Here is a 19,252-nt window from a genome sequence, read left to right as displayed (position 1 = left end):
AATGAGTATTACTATTTTGGTTACCATGTATAGTGAGTGACTCATCAGATCCCAAAAGTGGTTTGTATCTCAAACCTCAATTGGTAATAACATTGGTAGCACATGAAGTTAATAAATCTGAAGGATACCCTCTCTCTCTAAACATGGCACATAAAACAGATATTTCTATCTTGAAATCATCAAAATTAGAACACATTCTTGAAGCCTTGATCATTTGTCCTTTCACTAGGTTCCTCTTGATATGTGGAGGGTGTTTACTTGAAAAATCCAAATATGAATTAGAATACATTGGTTTTCTATAAAGTTTAGAGCAAAAATTGTTCTCATAATTTTTATATATGGTAACTGCTTTTCCCACAAGTACATCACCAGGTTAGCGTATATGGGTGCACAGCTCGTACCCATTGCAACGTATTTTTTCTGTTTAAAGTACTCACCCTCAAATACAAAAAAGTTGTTTTTCAACACAAATTCCATAAGTGCCATAATAAAATTGATCATGTGGTTATTTAAATGACTAAGTTCTATTAAAGCATTATGGAATAGGTCAAGTCCTTCCTTATGTGGAATGGACGGAAAAAGATTAACAATATCAGCTGTGACAAAAATGGCTTCATTAGTGTAGAACTCCTTTTTAACTTTATTCAAAAAGTCCCATGAGTCAATAAAAATATGGTGGATAGGTTTTAATATTCCTTTAAGTATTCTATCAATGAAAAGACCTAAGGCATGGGTAGAACTGTTTTGTGATGCCACAATCAATCTGAAAGGGGGACTATTAACATTTTTATGAATTTTAGGGATGCTGAATGTCACCGGTATCATAGCATGTTCATTCAACAGAAAATTAAAAGTTGTTTCATTAATCACCCCTTGTAAGAGAGAATCCTCTAAAAATAGCACACTAAGCATATAACAACTGCACAAACTCAGAGTCTTAGCCGCATACACCACATCTAAAGCAACTCCAGGAAGTTCTAGTAATTTCCGCAAGGCTTTACAGAAATTAATACAAAAACTAATGTCTTCTACTTTCCTAGTTGTTTTTATCTTAAAACTAAGCAAAATTTAAATGAAAGTTTTATTTTTATTTGTTTTATTTTAGTTTATTTATCTAGGTAGTGCACTGATAAAACCAGACTATTTATAGACACTGCCCAGATGAAGACATTGACAATCAATCAATCAATCAATAAAACAGAATAGTTTGACAAACACAAGAGTAATCACAGAAAGTACAAAGTAAAGCAGTCAGTAGAAGCAATGAGCAAGCATTAGTAACAGAGAAGAAAAAACAAATGTGGATTAAATTAATTAGTAAATATGTGAAGCAAGCAGCAGGTGACAACATAGGATGGAAGCAGAATAATATAACTTGGAGAGGACTTAGGTGATATGCTCAGTCAGATTTTTTTACAGAGGTGTATTTTGAGTTGTGAAAGTTGGAAAGAGATTTATTTTACGTAAAGGGGGAGTGATAGCCAGGTCCGAGTACAAGAATGGAAAAGGAGTGGTCAGTATAGTGCAGTTTAGGTTGAGGGGTCTGGAGTGAGGAAGTTTATTGGGAGAGGTTGTGGGATAGATTTATTGTGGAGTTTGGAAACAAGAGGTAGAAAGGCAGCTGCATGATGTAGTGTGAAAAGAAGAGACTGTAGGAATAGTTAATTCTGAAGGAGGTGAGGAGCCACCCGGCTTTGGACAGGGTGGTGCAGTTGTGTTCCTGGGGGTGGGTGGGAAATAAACTGGAAGGATTTGTTTTCAGTGGGTTTTAGAGTGGATGAGTTATTTTAGAGGCTGCAACAATGATGAGAGGCCAATATCTCAGTTGAGCTAGGAAGACTCATTTGCTTATTTTAGCTCTTGATGGTCTGGAAAGAAAGGGAGATATTTTCCAGGACCGGAACAAAAGACAGCTGATCTTTTTTTCCTGGTGTTTTAATGTTGTTATGGAAACTGAGTTACTGGTTCAGCCATAAACCTAAGTATTTAAAGGATGTGATTTTTTTTTTATTAGGGTACCACTGAAATTTGTAATGCTGAGATTTTTAGATTTGTTTAAGCTTTGAGGTTCCATATGAGTTTAGAAATAATGAATTAAGAGAGTGGACATCAGAGTGAAACTGAATTTGAGTAGTTAAATGTGAGGTATGTGATTGAAGGATGATCATGTTATCAGGGTAAAGAGTGATGGAAGAGATAAGGATACACGGGAAGAGACTAAACAAATGATAATACAAAAACTGTGAAATTGGAAGCTCTGTTTTATGAATATGGATAGCAAGATACAAGCAGTTAAAATGTTTTAGTCCTTTGGCAAGAGTCAAGTGGGATAAGTTGATTCTTCCCATAGAACAAGGTGGTTTGGGATTACCTGATTTGAAGGGGTATTTCACAGCTACACACATAAGGCTCCTATAAACCCAGTCACTGGGGATGCACAAGCCAGTGCATTTCTTTGTGCCGGTCCCAAGCCCGGATAAATGGGGTGGGTTGCTTCAGGAAGGGCATCCGGCGTAAAACCTCTGCCATATTACTTATGCAGAGAACATTTCATATTTTCATACTGGATTGGTCGAGGCCCGGGTTAAAAACGACTGCCACCAGTACTGTTAGCCAACAGTGTGCTGGCGGAAATTGGGTTACTGTTGGCCGAAGGAGAAGAGGAGGGGGAAGGCATGCCCGAAGGCAGGAAGAGAGGAGGAAGGTTAGGAGTGTAGTACTGAGGGTAGGAACTTTGAATGTTGGCAGTATGACTGGTATAGGGAGAGAGCTAGCTGATATGATGGAGAGAAGGAAGGTTGATATATTGTGCGTGTAAGAGCCCAGATGGAAGGGAAGTAAGGCCAGGTGTATAGGAGGGGGGTTCGAATTGTTCTATCATGGTGTGGATGGCAGGAGAAATGGGGTAGGGGTTATCCTAATGGAACAGTATGCCAAGAGTGTTTTGGAGGTGAAGAGAGTGTCTGATAGAGTGATGTGTATGAAGCTTGAAATTGATTGTGTAATGATGAATGTTGTTAGTGCATATGCTCCACAAGTTGGGTGTGCGATGGATGAGAAAGAAAAATTTTGGAGTGAGTTGGATGAAGTGGTGGTGAGTGTACCAAAGGGTGAGAGACTAGTGACTGGAGCGGACTTCAATGGGCATGTTGGTGAAGTGAACAGAGGGGATGAGGAAGTGATGGGTAGGTATGGTGTTAAGGAGAGGAATGCAGAAGGTCAGATGATTGTGGATTTTGCGAAAAGGATGGACATGTTTGTGGTGAATATGTATTTTAAGAAGAGGGAGGAGCATAGGGTGATGTACAAGAGTGGAGGAAGATGCACACAGGTGGATTATATCCTATGTAGGAAGGCCAGTCTGAAGGAGATTGGAGGTTGTAAAGTGGTGACAGGGGAAAGTGTAGTTAAACAGCATAGAATGGTGGTCTGTAGGAAGACGTTGGTGATCAAGAAGAGGAGGAGGAGTGTGAAAGCAGTGCCAAGGATTAAATGGTGGAAGTTAAAAAAGGGTGACTGTGAGGTGGAGTTCAGGGAAGAGTTAAGACAGGCACTGGGAGACAGTGAAGAGTTACCGAATAGCTGGGTAACTACAGCAGAGCTAGTAAGGGAGACTGCTAGAAAGGTGCTTGGTGTGACATCTGGACAGAGGAAGGAGGACAAGGAGACCTGGTGGTGGAATGAGGAAGTACAGGTGAGTATACAAAGGAAGAGGCTGGCAAAGAATTGGGATTGTCAAAGAGATGAAGAAAGTAGACATGAGTATAAGGAGATGAGACGCATGGCAAAGAGAGAGGTGACGAAGGCTAAGGATAAGGCATATGGAGAGTTGTATGAGAGATTAGACACTAAAGAGGGAGAAAAGGACCTGTACCGATTGACTAGACAGAGGGACAGAGCTGGGAAAGATGTGCAGCAGGTAAGGGTGATAAAGGATAGTGAGGGAAACATACTCACAAGTGAGGAGAGTGTGTTGATTAGATGGAAAGAGTACTTTGAAGGGCTGATGAATGAAGAGAATGAGAGATAAAGAAGGTTGGATGATGTGGGGATAGTGAATCAGGAAGTGAAACAGATTAGCAAGGAGGAAGTAAGGACAGCTATGAAGAGGATGAAGAATGGAAAGGCTGTTGGCCCAAATGACATACCAGTGGAAGCATGGACGTGCTTAGGTGAAATGGCAGTGGAATTTTTAACCAGATTGTTTAATGAAATTTTGGAAAGTCAGAGGATGCCTGAGAAGTGGAGAAAAAGTGTTTTGGTACCTATCTTTAAGAATAAGGGTGATGTGAAGAGCTGCAGGAACTACAGAGGGATAAAATTGATCAGTCACAGCTTCAAGTTATGGGAAAGAGTAGTGGAAGCTAGGTTAAGAAGAGAGGTGATGATTAGTGATCAGCAGTATGGTTTCATGACAGGAAAGAGCACTACAGATGCAATATTTGTTCTGAGAGGGTTGTTGGAGAAATACAGAGAAGGTCAGAAGGAGTTGCATTGTGTCTTTGTGGACTTAGAGAAAGCATATGACAGGGTGTCTAGAGAGGAGTTGTGGTATTGTATGAGGAAGTCGGGAGTGGCAGAGAAGTATGTAAGAGTGGTACAGGATATGTACGAGGGTAGTGTGACATTGGTGAGGACTGCGGTGGGAGTGACAGATACATTTAAGGTGGAGGTGGGATTACATCAAGGATCAGCTCTGAGCCCTTTCTTATTTGCAGTGGTGATGGACAGGTAGACAGAGGAGATCAGACAGGAGGCCCCGTGGACTATGATGTTTGCAGATGACATTGTAATATGTAGTGAGAGTAGGGACCAGGTTGAGGAGACCCTGTAGAGGTGGAGATATTCTTTAGAGAGGAGAGGAATGAAGGTCAGCAGGGCTAAAACAGAATATATGTGTGTAAATGTGAGGGAGGATAGAGGAATGGTGAGGATGCAGGGAGTAAAGGTGGTGAAGGTGGATGAGTTTAAGTACTTGGGATCAACAGTTCAGAGTAATGGTGAATGTGGAAGAGAGGTGAAGAAGAGAGTACAGGCAAGGTGGAATGGGTGGAGTAGAGTGTCAGGAGTGATTTGTGACAGACGGGTAACAGTAAGAGTTAAAGGGAAGGTCTACAAGAGGGTAGTGAGACCAGCTATGTTATATGGGTTGGAGACGGTGGCATTGACGAAAAGGCAGGAGTCAAAGCTGGATTGGCAGGGTTAAAGATGTTAAGATTTGCACTGGGTGTGACTAAGATGGACAGGATTAGGAATCAGTATATTAGAGGGTCAGCTCAGGTTGGACAGTTTGGAGACAAAGCAAGAGAGGCGAGATTGTGTTGGTTTGGACATGTGCTGAGCGGGGATGCTGGGTGTATTGGGAAAAGGATGCTAAGGATGGAGCTGCCAGGTAAGAGGAAAAGGGGAAGGCCTAAGATAAGGTTTATGGATGTGGTGAGAGAGGACATGCAGGCAGTTGGTGTGAAAGAGCATGATGCAGAGGACAGGAAGAAATGGAAACAAATGATCCGCTGTGGCGACCCCTAACGGGAACAGCCGAAAGAAGAAGAAGACACATAAGGCTCCAATACATAGCACAAGCGGAACATTATAATTTAAAGTGGAAAGGGATGATGACAAAACAGGGGGAAGTTCCAGAAATAAAGAGATATTGTGATTTTGGATGTGGATCTTTCAGCAGAATAACAATAACCATACAAAATATTATATTTCTAAAGCATCAGAAAGTATTCTAAGAACTAAGCCAACACTGGAATGGAGAAAGGGGATTCTGCAAATAGGGATGACTGCAATTAGGGATACAGACAATAGGTAAGAGGGGGTTGGAAATTATTGGAGGAAACTGGCAAACGATCCAAGGTATTAATAGAGAGGAAAAGGTAATAGAATGGGAAGAGGCCAAGAATGTATTTGTACTGCAGGCTAGAAATTGTCTTCCCTATGGATATCACAGTATAAGCAAAGAGAAAGAAATAGGGGAATCCCAAGCAAAAGACCAGCACTGGTAGAGTTTTTAGTAGACTCTAGAAGAGAAGTTGCTGTTAAAAAAGGGATGTTTAGCACAGCATATAAAATATTGCATGAAAACTATAACAATCAATCAGAGAAGGTTAGAAAGGATAGGGAAGAGAGATTGGATAAGCAATGGGGGATATATGTATGTCTCTCAAGTATGCAACAGAGTCTAGAGGATTTATTATCTGTGCTTGGAAGACTCCAAATAATTTTTCCTCAGGTAGATAGCAAATGTTGGATGTGTGTGATTCCAAAGAAATAGGCTATTGGAAACATATTTTCTGGGAGTGTAATGAGTAGACAGACTTCAAAAATTGCCTGCAGACTAATCTATCAGAATTAGTGGGTGAGAAAATTGGTGTAACTAAGGAAATTATTTTCTGAGCTATGATACAGAATCAGAATTGTCTAGACATAGTAGGGCCTTGCTGAGTCTAATTTTGGTGGTTGCCAAAAAAGCAATTACTATTAAATGGAACTCAAAATCTAAAGGAATCTCGAAATACTGAAATATCAGATTTTAGTATCTTGAGACCAAAGTGTAGAATCTGCAGTTGCGCGAATCTTCAGAATGTCGAATACGGAAATCTCGAATCTGCAGTGGTGATGGTGCGTTTGGTAAGTGTAATGTTTTTTAAGGGTTTTGGGGAGGGTTTGTGTGTGTGAGTGTGTTGGGGGGTTTTAGGTGTGGCTTAGGGTAGGCAGCTAAAAGTGTGAGTGTATAAGTGTTGATAATGGTCATGTTTGTATGTATGTGATGTGTCTTTGTGTAAGGAGGGGTGTAGAATGTGTGGTAGTGGGTTTGCTGTCTTCTGGTTTTTAGTGCGACCTCGGAGTTAGTATATGAAAGTAGGGGGGTGTGGAGGGCACAGCCCCCCACATGGGGGGTGGAAGAGGGCTTGCCCCCCTGCTTATAGCAAGGGTGTGTGTGTGTGTGTGTGTGTGTGTGTGTTAGTTTTGTTGTGTTCATGTGTGTTGGTTTGTTGTAGTGTCGGGAGGTAGGTGTATTTGTGTTTGTTTGTGTGTTGTATTGTTTTTGTGATATTTGTGGTTTTAAATTTTGCGGTTTTGAGGTTTCGGGTTTGTGAGTTTTCGGCTTTACAGTCTCGAGATACTGAAATGCGATATTTCAATATTTCGGGATTATAAAGTGAATCCCTGTACTAGGCAAAATGAATATAGTAACAGAGATAAAACAAATGGAAATTGAATCTTTAGAAAACAGAAGGAGCAAATTGCATAGAACAAAAAATGGGAATTGTGGGAACAATACATGCAGAATAATGTTTTGAAGGAAGAATGAGGTTTAAAAGAAGGCAGGATTTGAATGAGCTATGTAATGTTTGACAATTACTGGATAGATTATATGTGATGTATAATGTTTGCAACTAAAAATATGTGAGTATTTTTTGTTTTCATTTATATAAATGTATGATTGCCTACTTCATAAGTGATAAATTAACAAAAATATTTCTTATTTAAAAAAAGTGATGGGGAGCTCAGAGAGAGTTTTTAAAGATTGAAAACAACAGTGGGGTGATTATGGAGCCCTTGGGCACTACTTTGGTAAGACGTGACAGAGAAGAAAAGGCTGAGCTGATTTTGACTCAGGAAAAATCTATTTGTGCTGAAGCTCTCTCAGATTTCTTGAGGGAGTAAGAGGAGGAGGTTGTCAATAAGATCAAAAGCTTTCATAAGATCAATGCAGAGTGTTGCTGAAAAGTTTCCATAACACATGCTGAGAAGGATCTCATGTGCAATTGACCATAATGCTGTCATTGTGCTCTGGTTATTCACGAATCCATACTGTTAAACTCTTAAGAAGTGAGGAGATGGTACTGTTGGACATAAGTGGACAGCTGGCTGCAGATTAGTTTTTCACGTATTTTGCTAAATATACGAGGGATGGGGACTGATCAGACGTGTATGGTAGTCTCAGGCTGAAGGTGCTTGGGAAGGAATTTGACAAGAACAGTTTTCTGTATACATATGACACTGTATTTTAATTAAGTAGAGGTCTTAAATGTGGAGACAAGGTATGGAAAGGAAGTATTTGGAGGGTGAGATGAGCCAGTGGGGTAAGTTGTCTGCACAATAGAGGGCATCCAGAGTTATGCTTTCTCATAGGAGTAGAGGAACATTGTGAGTGATTTTTTTTTTTTAAGTTAGAAGGTGAAATAGAAAAGACAGTTTAAGAAAGTGGGGTGCTAGGTGAGTTGGGGGAGATGCAGAGGTTGTGGTACTAGGAAGGTAGCTAAATTCTTTAACATAGTCACAGGTTGAGAGTGGGCCTTGAGAGGTCTGGATGGGGACTGGAGAGAGGTAGGATCTTTGAATTTCTGGCCTCTGTGAAAATGTACTTCCTGCCAGTAGTGTTTGGGTTTGTCTAGCAAAGTCAGTTACTTGTGTTTGAAATAGTTTGTGTTGTGCCTGCATATGGCTTGCTTAGCTAAGTTCCACAGAGAAGTAAATGCAGTATGATTTTCTGGTGAAGGGGTACTGCTGTTACACAAAGAAGTAAAGGCAGTAGCATCTTCTGTTAAGGGGTATTGCTGTTACAAAACGAAGTAAAGGCAGTACCATTTTCTGGTGAGGGGGTTGCTCTTACACAGAGAAGTAAAAACGGCACCGTCTTCTCATGAGGGTCAGTGCTCTTGCATCCTAGAGACTGTGAACATATTACACTTTTTTGTTCAGATTCCCTTCCAGACCCTTGCACTCCCTTAAAGGGATACCTGTTTCAGAAAGCTTAGACCACAAGCAAGCTAGCAAATCAGAAGTGAATTATTCTGCCAACCAGCAGGCCTTTTGTTCTATTGTAATATGTAGTGTGATCTGTGCAGTATGTGGATGGCATTTGCATTATGGGGAAATAAACAAGTTGTCTCATAAGTAGCATGCCTTGATACATTTTGCTTTCTTTGCAATTCCATTTTAGGCAAACTGATTTTTTTTAATTCAGTAAGAAACACTATACAGAATATCACTCAGTTTGTTGACAGCTGAATGCAAAGTAACATTTATGCTTATAGTACCCTATTATCATGTTTTAGTTTAAAATTATTCACATTCATTTGTAAAGAAATTAGAAAAATGACATGATTTTACATACATTTGCTTAGTGAACAACTTTAATACTTATAGTACCAGGTTATCATGTTTTGTTTTTAAAGCATCTGACTTTAATATTTTGAAAAAATTCATGTAAATACCACTGAAGTGTGCTCCCAGAAAAGTAGGAAACTTCAGAGAAAACAAGGAGCGTATCACCACAGAAAAGCGATAGATAAAATCTTTAATGAAAAATTTATTGACAACTCAACGACAGGACAAGTGCTTTCGGTGTAATGCCTTCTTCAGATCCACAAGGATCTGAAGAAGGCATTACGTGGATCTGAAGAAGGCATTACGCTGAAAGCGCTTGTCCTGTCGTTGAGTTGTCAGTGGATTTTTCATTTCATTTTATCTATCGCTTGTCTGTGGTGATGCGCTCCTTGTTTTCTCTGACATTTAATATTTTGCTATGGGTATACTGGTGTTTATATAAAAAATACATTTGTTTTAATTTTAAATTATTTGAGTTTTAATATGGATAGCACTCCTGCAGTAAATATGAACTTGAACATGCTGAGTAATGCTGCAGTAAATGTGAATACGATGAGTACTACTGCAGTAACCATGAATAAATACTGCTGCAGTAAATGGAGTATGATGAGTACTATGATTACTACTGCAGTAACCATGACTGTGAGTACTGCTGCAATAAATGTGAACATTGTGAATAGTAGTTCAGTAAATGTGAATGTGGTGAGCATTTCTCTTTTAAATGATGTATTTAAATTTATTCTTAGAGACTGGCGATGCGATTACATTGGTAAAATGTTTGATGACTCTGGTAGAATAGTGATCCTTTTTGATTATACTGGTATAGTGAGGATAAAATGTGCTCTTTACCAAAAATGTCTTTTAATCACACACACACACACACACACACACACACACACACACACACACACACACACACACACACACACACACCTATCTAGTTAGCAATGTGTGTGTGTGTGTGTGTGTGTGTGTGTGTGTGTGTGTGCAAGGGTCTACAAAATAAGACTGAGACTACAAAAAGTTGATAAAAAATCTTCAGCCCTAAAAATCTGAAAAAAATAAAGTCAACAACAATTTGCACATGTTTTGAGGTATAACGTCTGAGCATGCAAATAAAAATAATGTTTTTGCACATCTCACACCCATATAGTATACTTGAAACAGAGGGCTTTCTAGCAACAGAAGTCAATGTAGTATAGTGTGCAGAGTCTTTTTCCATGATATGTAAAAAGCTGATGTGTAAATAATATTGTAACTAGTATTGTAGTATCATATGCTAAAAATGGTGTCTTGTAAAATAATATTGCTGCAATGGGGTCTGTTTAATCATCAAATGGCACGTCCATCAAATGGCCATTCACTGAACACTAATCATCAAAACTTCCTTTAATCGAAAGGCCATATCATCATAAAGATTTACAGTAAATGATGACAGCTGGCCAACATAAAGGAAGAGGGGTGTAGTACTTACTTTTTGGTGACTTAGGTATAAATAAACCTGCTCTTTCCCCACTGTTGTGCCATCTATGAGTTGGTATATATAATTAGCGGGGGTGTGGGAGGCACAACACCTCAACATAAGGAGTGCGAATACTCCTTTTCTAGGGGGCTGTGCCTCCCACACCCCCTGCTAATTATATATATATACCAACTCCGAAATCGCACAACAGTGGGGAAAGGACAGATTTCCTTATACCCAAGTTAGTGATAAGTAAGCACTATATCCTGCTTCCTTTATGTTGACCAACTATCATCATTTACTGTAAATCGTTATGATGATATGGCCTTTCGATTAAAGGAAGTTTTGATGATTAGAGTTTGATGACTGTACCATTCGATGGGTAAACATAGACCCTCTGCCGTGAGCTTTTGTTGTTGAAAGAGAGATATGTCTAAGCATTTGACAAAGAGATTTCTTTAAATAGTGCTGATAACTACTAGTTACATTGTTAATGCAATGTACAAAAAATGTGGGCTGTGAGCCTGTACCCCTAGAGATTAGAAATCCTGGCCTCTCAGTTTAGGGAGAACCGTGCCTGGAACAGCATCCCTGGGAAATGTGTTATGGAAGAGGAGACACATTGAAGGAGCCCGAGACAGCCTGGAAATACTCTGCTGAGAATTCAGCCTTGAGGTAGTATTCATTCTAAAAAGAGTGAGGACTGCAAAGCTGGTATATTATCAGTGAAATGAAATAGAACTTCGGTACAGATCACAACATGAGGGTGTCTCATCATTGTTCACACCTTTTGTACGATCTGTTCATTATTAGTCACTCATTTTCCTTCCGAATTATATTTGTTGTGTTAAGGCAATAAAATGTGATAAAACTATTCACATTTCCTTAAGTAAAAGATATCTTGACTGATTTATTCTTTTGTGAGTAATGAAATTCATGTGAATGCAGCTGATTATACTAACTGATGTTTTTCAGAGTTTCATTTAAAGTATGTATAGTAAATTAAAGAAATGCTCTTACACATTTAGTTGCATAAAGCAATGTCAGTCATCTTTGCAAATATACACAGTGATAAAATGCAATGACTTATCCTTGTAAAGGTGTTTCTTTGTTCTTACAGATTGCAGGTAGAGCTTTGCAGATCCCAGCTGATAAGATCTATATTAGCGAAACCAGCACCAACACAGTTCCAAACACATCTCCCACTTCTGCTTCTGTCAGCTCTGACTTGAATGGCATGGCAGTTTATGTAAGAAACTTTCATAATATTCTAGACACCATCTTCAGTTGTAGCATACTTAATTTAACAGGAAACACAACAGCATGCCTCAAGAATGTCTTCCTTTTCTGAAAATTTGCTAATGAAAGATGTTTTGCATTTCTTTGAAAGTATCTGACATACTAATTTTTGATAAATGATAATGTTACCAATTATGTTTTCAAATGTGAATAGGAAATAACCTCAACCTTTTTGTTTTTAAACTAACTGCTTTGTAGATTTCTTTTGCCAGGTCTTTCCTCATTCTTAGAGCTTAGTAGATATATTGGGGAATTCTAGGAATGTTAACAGTTTTATTTTTGTGTACATACATTTCTTTGTCCATACTAAAGTTTCCTGGTAGTTGACTTGCAGAAATTCCCATGCAAATAGTTTGTATATAAAAAGGGTATTTAAATATATGTTTTTTATTTTATGGTGGTCTGTTTTTAACTCCAGCGATGAATATTTTTTCTCTTATCTTAATGATTGTAAAAATTACATTAAATGTTTATCTGATGTCCATTTTAGTGTTTTTAAGCAAAACTTACCAAAAGAAATTTAGCAAAGCCACAGATAAAAATGAAGAGGTTTAAAATTTGGGTAACACCTCATACATCCGTGTTGCAGAAGGATACCCTTTATACTGCCAACCAATTGTAATCACTTCTGGAGCTGATGCCCACAGGCAAATGTTAAATTCCTCCTTTTACCTGAGTTTCATTTCAGGGAATGGCTTTCAGCAAAATCCAGTTCATGGAAATGTAAGGCTACTATATATGCTTGTTTTATTCATCTACCGCATTGTATGATTTCCACATTACAGCCAATGAGTGCAAAATGCTGGTTGCATGACTTCATTAGAGTCATACAGTGCAGAAATGGAAACTCAGCGACTTAAAGTAAGATCACACAAATCAAGTCCAGTAGCATTTCATAGCCATAACCCTTTATAATATGTCACACTTACAGTGATATTGGATTATTGTTGCCTTCTATTATAAGGGGTAGAATAGACACAATTTAAGACACTATCATTTAGATACAGACAATCATTTATTGTTATAAGAAGAGATTACAAAAAATGCAATAGCAGTAGAATGTAAAAGATGAAATATGCTAAAAAGAACAGGATCTAGTCTCTTTGAAAACATTGTTATGTTGTACCTGTTTTCCTTGTCTAACAAGGATGCAGCCATAATGTGATGACAGCAACTTGCATCTTAATACTAGGCTAGCATCTACTAATAGCCCAAGAGAGACATTAGGAGTGGATTCATGATGCCTGATGAAAGACACTTTCTGTGGCTGCCAATAAAATGAAACCTAGTGACCAAAAAACATTTTCAGCGATACACTATTTTTATTTATTTTTTTTATTTTGTAGGTAGGTAATCCTCCCTGTAGCCCCCCTCCCCCCACAAAAAATGCGGAGGAATATGACCTCACACCCAAGAACCTTTATATGCTAACTTTATAGTCACTCTTCAGTGGATATAAGTCCAAACTCCATGATCACTAAAGGGGATTTCAGTGATTAAGATTTGCACTAACAGCACTCACTGAAATGGCAATTATGCAACTGTCAGGTTCATGTAGGAGTGAACGACTGATGCTGACAATGCAGACTTAGAATGGACATCACAGGAGGAATACTGAAGTAAGAGGAACTCTCAAGTAAGGCCTGAGGAACTGGATTCCAGGGTGAGCGAATCACACTGATCATATTTAGCATCAGGCAGTGCAGACATGCATGTGCAAGCATGCTGAGGCCCAAACATCCAAGTCATGGGAACATGAAACACGTACAAAGGTTCTTCAAAACACATACCTGATGAACAACATGCGACTGACTTTCTACTTCCAGGAAAATAAAATGTGCTACCAATGAGATAGTCTACTCTCAGACAACTCTCTCTCATGTGGTTGGGTATGGTGTTAAACCAGATGAGACATTGGAATGAATGTAGGTCAACTGGATATTAGGATGTCTAGATGGCCAAACTTCTGTTGGGGGGGGGGGAGAAAACACTGCTCATTTATTTTTGATATTACTGTGAATATTTTAAGAAGCCTTGTAAAAAATGATGAAATTCTTAGTTATACTCAGTCATAGGCATTTTGGGGATGCAGATAACATTATTATGTCACAGTATGAAACCAGAATGGAAATTATAGCTATGATCACTTCCTCTCTTTTTCAGAATGCCTGCCAGATTTTGCTACAGCGGCTGAAACCTTTCAAAGAGGCTAATCCTAGTGGAACATGGGAGGAATGGGTAAGCATTGGCAATATTTTAATGATTATACATATCTTAGTTTACTTCCTTTGACTATGTATATTATTTTTGCTGCTTTGTTGATAACAGCAATATTGTGGCATAAGAGCGATGGGTAAGCATTAGCAGTATTTTAATGATTATACATAAGAGCGATGGGTAAGCATTGGCAGTATTTTAATAATTACACATAAGAGTGATGAGTAATAATTGGCAGTATTTTAATGATTATGCATAAGAGTGATGGATAAACATTGGCAGTATTTTAATGGTTATACATAAGAGCGATAGGTAAGCATCGGCAGTATTTTAATGATTATACAAAAGAATGATGGGTAATCACTGGCAGTATTTTAATGACTGTGATTATCTTAGTTTACCTCCTGAGAAAATGTATGTTATTTCTGTTGTTCCATGATAACACCGATGTTGTGACTGATTCATGTTGATCCAGTAAAGAGCTTTAAATGGAAAACAGTTCAATCAAAAAAATGCCCCTAAAACACTTTCTGTGGTCACCAAAGAAAACTTGTTTTGGTGAAGCACCCCCATGAAGGGATAGATCTCCCCTCAACTTGTATACACTAAATCCAGGGTTGCACAGCAGGGCAAAAAGTGCCACCTCAAAGATCACCAAAAGCTATTCTTTGCCATTATTCCTTAACTGAAGGGGTTTTCATTTAAATCTTTTCAGTAACTTGACACAACCCACTTGCAATACAACATCAAGATCTACATCTCATACACCCCCCCACCTGAAAAAGTCAGTTTCCAAACACAGACATTTACCAATTGGTAAATTTTAAATATCAGTATGTAATGCAACATAAGTTATGATTTGTGCAGAACATATTGCCCAATCAATAATCTGAGATAATACCTTCAAGTAAAGTGACCAATATGCTATATTTGTGGGATACTTTTGCTAGGTGCTGTACTTTGAACAATTTACTCTATATAATGAAACTGAATGTATATTACAATATGTTTTATCTAAAGAGTGAAAAGCTAAAAGGCTGGAAATAAATAATTCCAGTGCATTAAAACAGGAACATTTATTTTCAGGTAATTGCTGCCTATATAGATCGAGTTAGTCTTTCAGCCACTGGATTTTACAAGTAAGTGCTTACTCATGTCATCCTTTTCCTTTCCTTTATTTTTCAGGATTTTTATCTCAATTATTTTCTGTAAACTGTTACTGCTTTGTATGTTTTTAAGCTATCTTTAGATCAATGTCTGTAAAGTCTGTATTAGAAGTCTGTAACTTTACCATAAAATACAATTTCCTTCTATATGTTATTCAATTTCATTTCACTTATGCATGATTATTGTAGTTTTATCACATCGTGGTCATAAAGTATCATTTATCTGTAAGCCACATCTCAATAAAAATACTTAACACAACAAGCACTAAAGGTTGCCATACAGAGGAGGTAGTAATTTTTTGCCCCAGGGCAGTACAGCTACAATTTTACAAGTCAGTTTTACTTTTTCCATAGTCCAAACTATTTTCCAGCAGTGTATACTCATTTCTTAACACAGATGACCAACATATTAAGGAGCATCAAGTTTACAATCTTAGTATAAATTTTTCCTTGGACAGTTATTCTAGAAGAATTAGCAATTTTATTGTGTGTTAAGTATGGACATACATCAGCTCTCTTTAGAAATTTTGGCAGTAGTAACGCCAAGTGCCAAAAGACCAAAAAAAAGATTGAAATTCCAGAAAAAGAATCTTGATCTTTGATCTCCTTTAAACTTTTTTTTTTTTTGCAGAAAGGGCAAGCAGTCCACATCCCTGAACTTATATATGCTAACTCAGAGATTGCCATAATTTGAAGAAAAGGGAATATTCCTGGAAATGACAATCTTGGACTTGGTATATGTAAGCCCGTTTTGCGGGCATTAATTTCCATGTTTCAGGACTTGCTTTAGTGGGTCCGGATATTTCAAATGGTTACTCATGTATCTTCTGATATGTCTTCCTACCACTATTCATCAAAGTGCCGCTTCTTCCACAACAATTTGAAGAGTGCCATTTATGTATCCTTCCCTTTTTAGTGTACAGACAACTTTTCATGGTTTCCTATAAACCAGTCCTACCTCTATCATATACAAAGAGTGCAAGAATATATAATATTGACTGGAATCTGGATACTTCATATCTTACATGGGGAAGACATATGTGTTATCAGTTATATTATTCATTAACTGGATGACCCAGCTCTAAGTGAAGACCTTTACATTGAAGATAAGAAATGTAATACCATACTACGATATGTCAACTTACTGTTTAACAAGGGACAACTAATGTATCCAAGGTGCATGTGTAATAACAAAAATAGAACATAGGAAAAGGAAACAATTTAGTCATGGTTGTGATTGCAACAAGAATTTAATTCTAAATATCATACAAATATGTCAGGCTCACTAGTACATAGACTGGTTGCCTGTCTGCACTGCAGAAACCCAGATTTGACTCTCTGCTCAGACATTCGAAAGTGAGCTGATAGCTAGGAGTGACTGGATATTGGTTTTCCTACCTCTAGGAGAAAAAATGCAATTTTCTGTGTCACTGCAGTGCCTCATTAGAAGAATGAACAGAGTTGCTGCATCCTTCAGTAGAACTCAGTAAACTGGATCATGCTTACCATACAGAACATAAAGGAATGTGCATGATTTTAGTAGTTTGAATCTTGCATAATCATACTTCAATGAAATGACCAAAGACAAAAGCAAAATAAATAAATAAAAATGAAAATAAAAATAAAATCTCTATTGACCAACCCATTGTCAAGTACAGAGTGGATGTGGAATTTGAGTAGGTGGTGTAAGTGGCTAGCAGAGGCTGTCCTCCACAACACTCTGCTTCTTTGTGAATCTGGACTTGATGTTCTGCTGAATAGGGCTTTAGCTAGTCTGTTTAGGTTTTTGTGAAATAAATATTCCATTCTGAATATTTTATATGTGATTAATTTATTTGGGCAGTGTTGTTTTTTGGGAACTGACTATTTTACACACACGGTGTGAACATTCAACTTACTTTTTTGTTGCATTGAAATGAATGGTAAACAAGGTCCCTGTTTTATTTCTTTTTTTTTTAATTTTAACTTTTTAAGCAAAGATTTGGGCTTATATACTTACCCTTGATTTGTACATGCAATGTCTAAAATTTTATTTTAGTTTTAGTGAGTAGCATACATATGGATAGGCTTAGTGCAATTTTAGAAGCTATTATGACATGCCAAAGATGTAGTTAAATTGTTGATGATGTACCAGGAAAGGTAGACAACAAAACATCAGAAATATTTTCTTAATATTTGTCTAAGTTGAGGTAAGTATAAACATTGGGCCGGATTCACGATGGCTTGCACGGAGTCTAAGAGTAGAGTAAGACTCCATGCAGCCATCATGTCCGATGAACGATCCATGAATAGCTTGTAGGGGCATGTAAGAGACCTCCTAAAATGGCTCTTACACGGACAGGGTTTGGATATGCAAATTACCTCACTTGCAGCCAAAAGACATGCAAATGAGGGAAGTTTGCGATCCAGGAAGCACAAACCTGTCCGTGTAGGAGCTGTGTTAGCTGCAGAAATGTACTTAGTTGACAACTGAGTACTGTTCTGCAAATAGCATAATGGAGCCTTGTCAGCTCCAAATAAAGATTGCGTATGTTCCAAGAAGCATGCCAATGGCCAAATATGTGGCCACTGGCAACGTACCCACATGCAAAATTAAAATAAAAATGTTTATTGTTTTTCGGTGATTGCCGATGTTTAAACATAGCGCAGCGCTGCGCAAATGGGCTGCGCTGCAAAAAACCAAAAAAATACAAATTTAAAACCCACAAACGTGGGTTTTATGAAAACCATCAATGTACAATGTAAGGGAATAGCAGGCTGAAAACAACATGGCCACCGAGTCGGGGTTGCTAAGGGGGGAAGCACAGCGTAAGACATGTAACTAAGCATTAGTAGGCAATCCTATGTAAATGAGGGTTAGGATACTGAATCGCACATTTACATAGCAAATGAGCACATTCCCTGGAGTGTAGGAGTAGGATAAGGGGAGTAACAGTGTAGGAGATAGGTGACATCACAGGGGAGTATGTATGAAAGAAGTGAAGCTCATTGGAGCAGAGTGGCATGTGAAAGCTGTCAGTTAGACATCATGGAAAGAGGTGTGTCAACAGGTAGACAAGGGAAAGCCAAGAAATGGAAGTTGTACACTGTGTATAACACCAACGTTTCTTGCTGAGTGTGCATGGGCGCGTTTGCGTGCTGGGAAGCCCGAGTAAGATGGAGTGCGTGCGTGTAAACGTGAGTGCGCGCGTTTAAGCCGGAGTAAGCATGTAGAAGCCTGTTTAAAGAGTTGTAAGTGCGTTTGCACTGGTGTGCACGCATTTTAACCTGGATAAGCAAGTTGTAGTCCATCTAAGCATGTGTGCGCGCATGTTAGCTGCTGTGCGCATGTTTGCCCTTGTATGCGTGTCGTTCCCCCTGAGGAAACAGACAGGAAAAAGGAAGCACAACAAATTGTAGGAAGCTACCAGGGAATACTAGCAGAGCTAGCAGGTGAAAACAATCAGAATCAGGCAATTATACAGGCAGAACAGTAGCCCAGCCTAGCACTGAAAACTCTGCAAACAACAGTGCAGTATGTGTCTCTCAAGAGACATTGCAACACTGGAGTAAGCTACTAGAAGTGAAAACTGAAAAAGCTTCACTCAGACAAAAAATGCTAGGGGCTGCCATAGCTGTTATAAGGCGACATATGCAACATGCTGAGGGTGGTGACAATGCAAATGCTGCCGGACAACCCACAGTGAGGAGACGTAGAAGAGTGTACAGGCCCAGGGACACCTACCAGCGGTTACATGAGCTGAAGATAGTGGAGCATTATAGAGTGGACAGAGACCTCCTGCAGCAAATTGTTGAGCTGTGCAGGCCACGCCTCACACACAGAGCCAACAGAGGGGAACCCATCCCAGTGGAAACCAAGGTATGCGTTGGCCTAAGAATACTAGCAACAGGTACCTTCCAGAGACCAACTGGTGAGATGATGGGGATATCACAGGCATCAGCATCCAGGGTACTGCACCAGTTCCTGGATGCCATGTCAGCACAT

At 38.6% G+C, this 19,252-nt stretch overlaps 1 protein-coding gene across 1 annotated transcript in view; it reads left to right on the top strand.

The window, feature by feature from the left end:
• LOC122791686 (xanthine dehydrogenase/oxidase-like) overlaps positions 1-19,252 on the top strand; it is a 1,688,659-nt gene that overhangs the window by 1,431,224 nt on the left and 238,183 nt on the right. The window contains exons 30-32 of the mRNA XM_044059558.1: positions 11,706-11,834; positions 14,048-14,122; positions 15,188-15,240. Of these exons, the coding sequence (XP_043915493.1) occupies positions 11,706-11,834; positions 14,048-14,122; positions 15,188-15,240 (257 nt within the window). The remainder of the gene's footprint in view (positions 1-11,705; positions 11,835-14,047; positions 14,123-15,187; positions 15,241-19,252) is intronic.

Source organism: Protopterus annectens, chromosome 1.part2 (genome assembly GCF_019279795.1).
Source record: "Protopterus annectens isolate FY-2018-M chromosome 1.part2, PAN1.0, whole genome shotgun sequence".
Lineage (NCBI taxonomy): Eukaryota > Metazoa > Chordata > Ceratodontiformes > Protopteridae > Protopterus > Protopterus annectens.
This window is presented reverse-complemented; position numbering and strand designations above follow the sequence as displayed.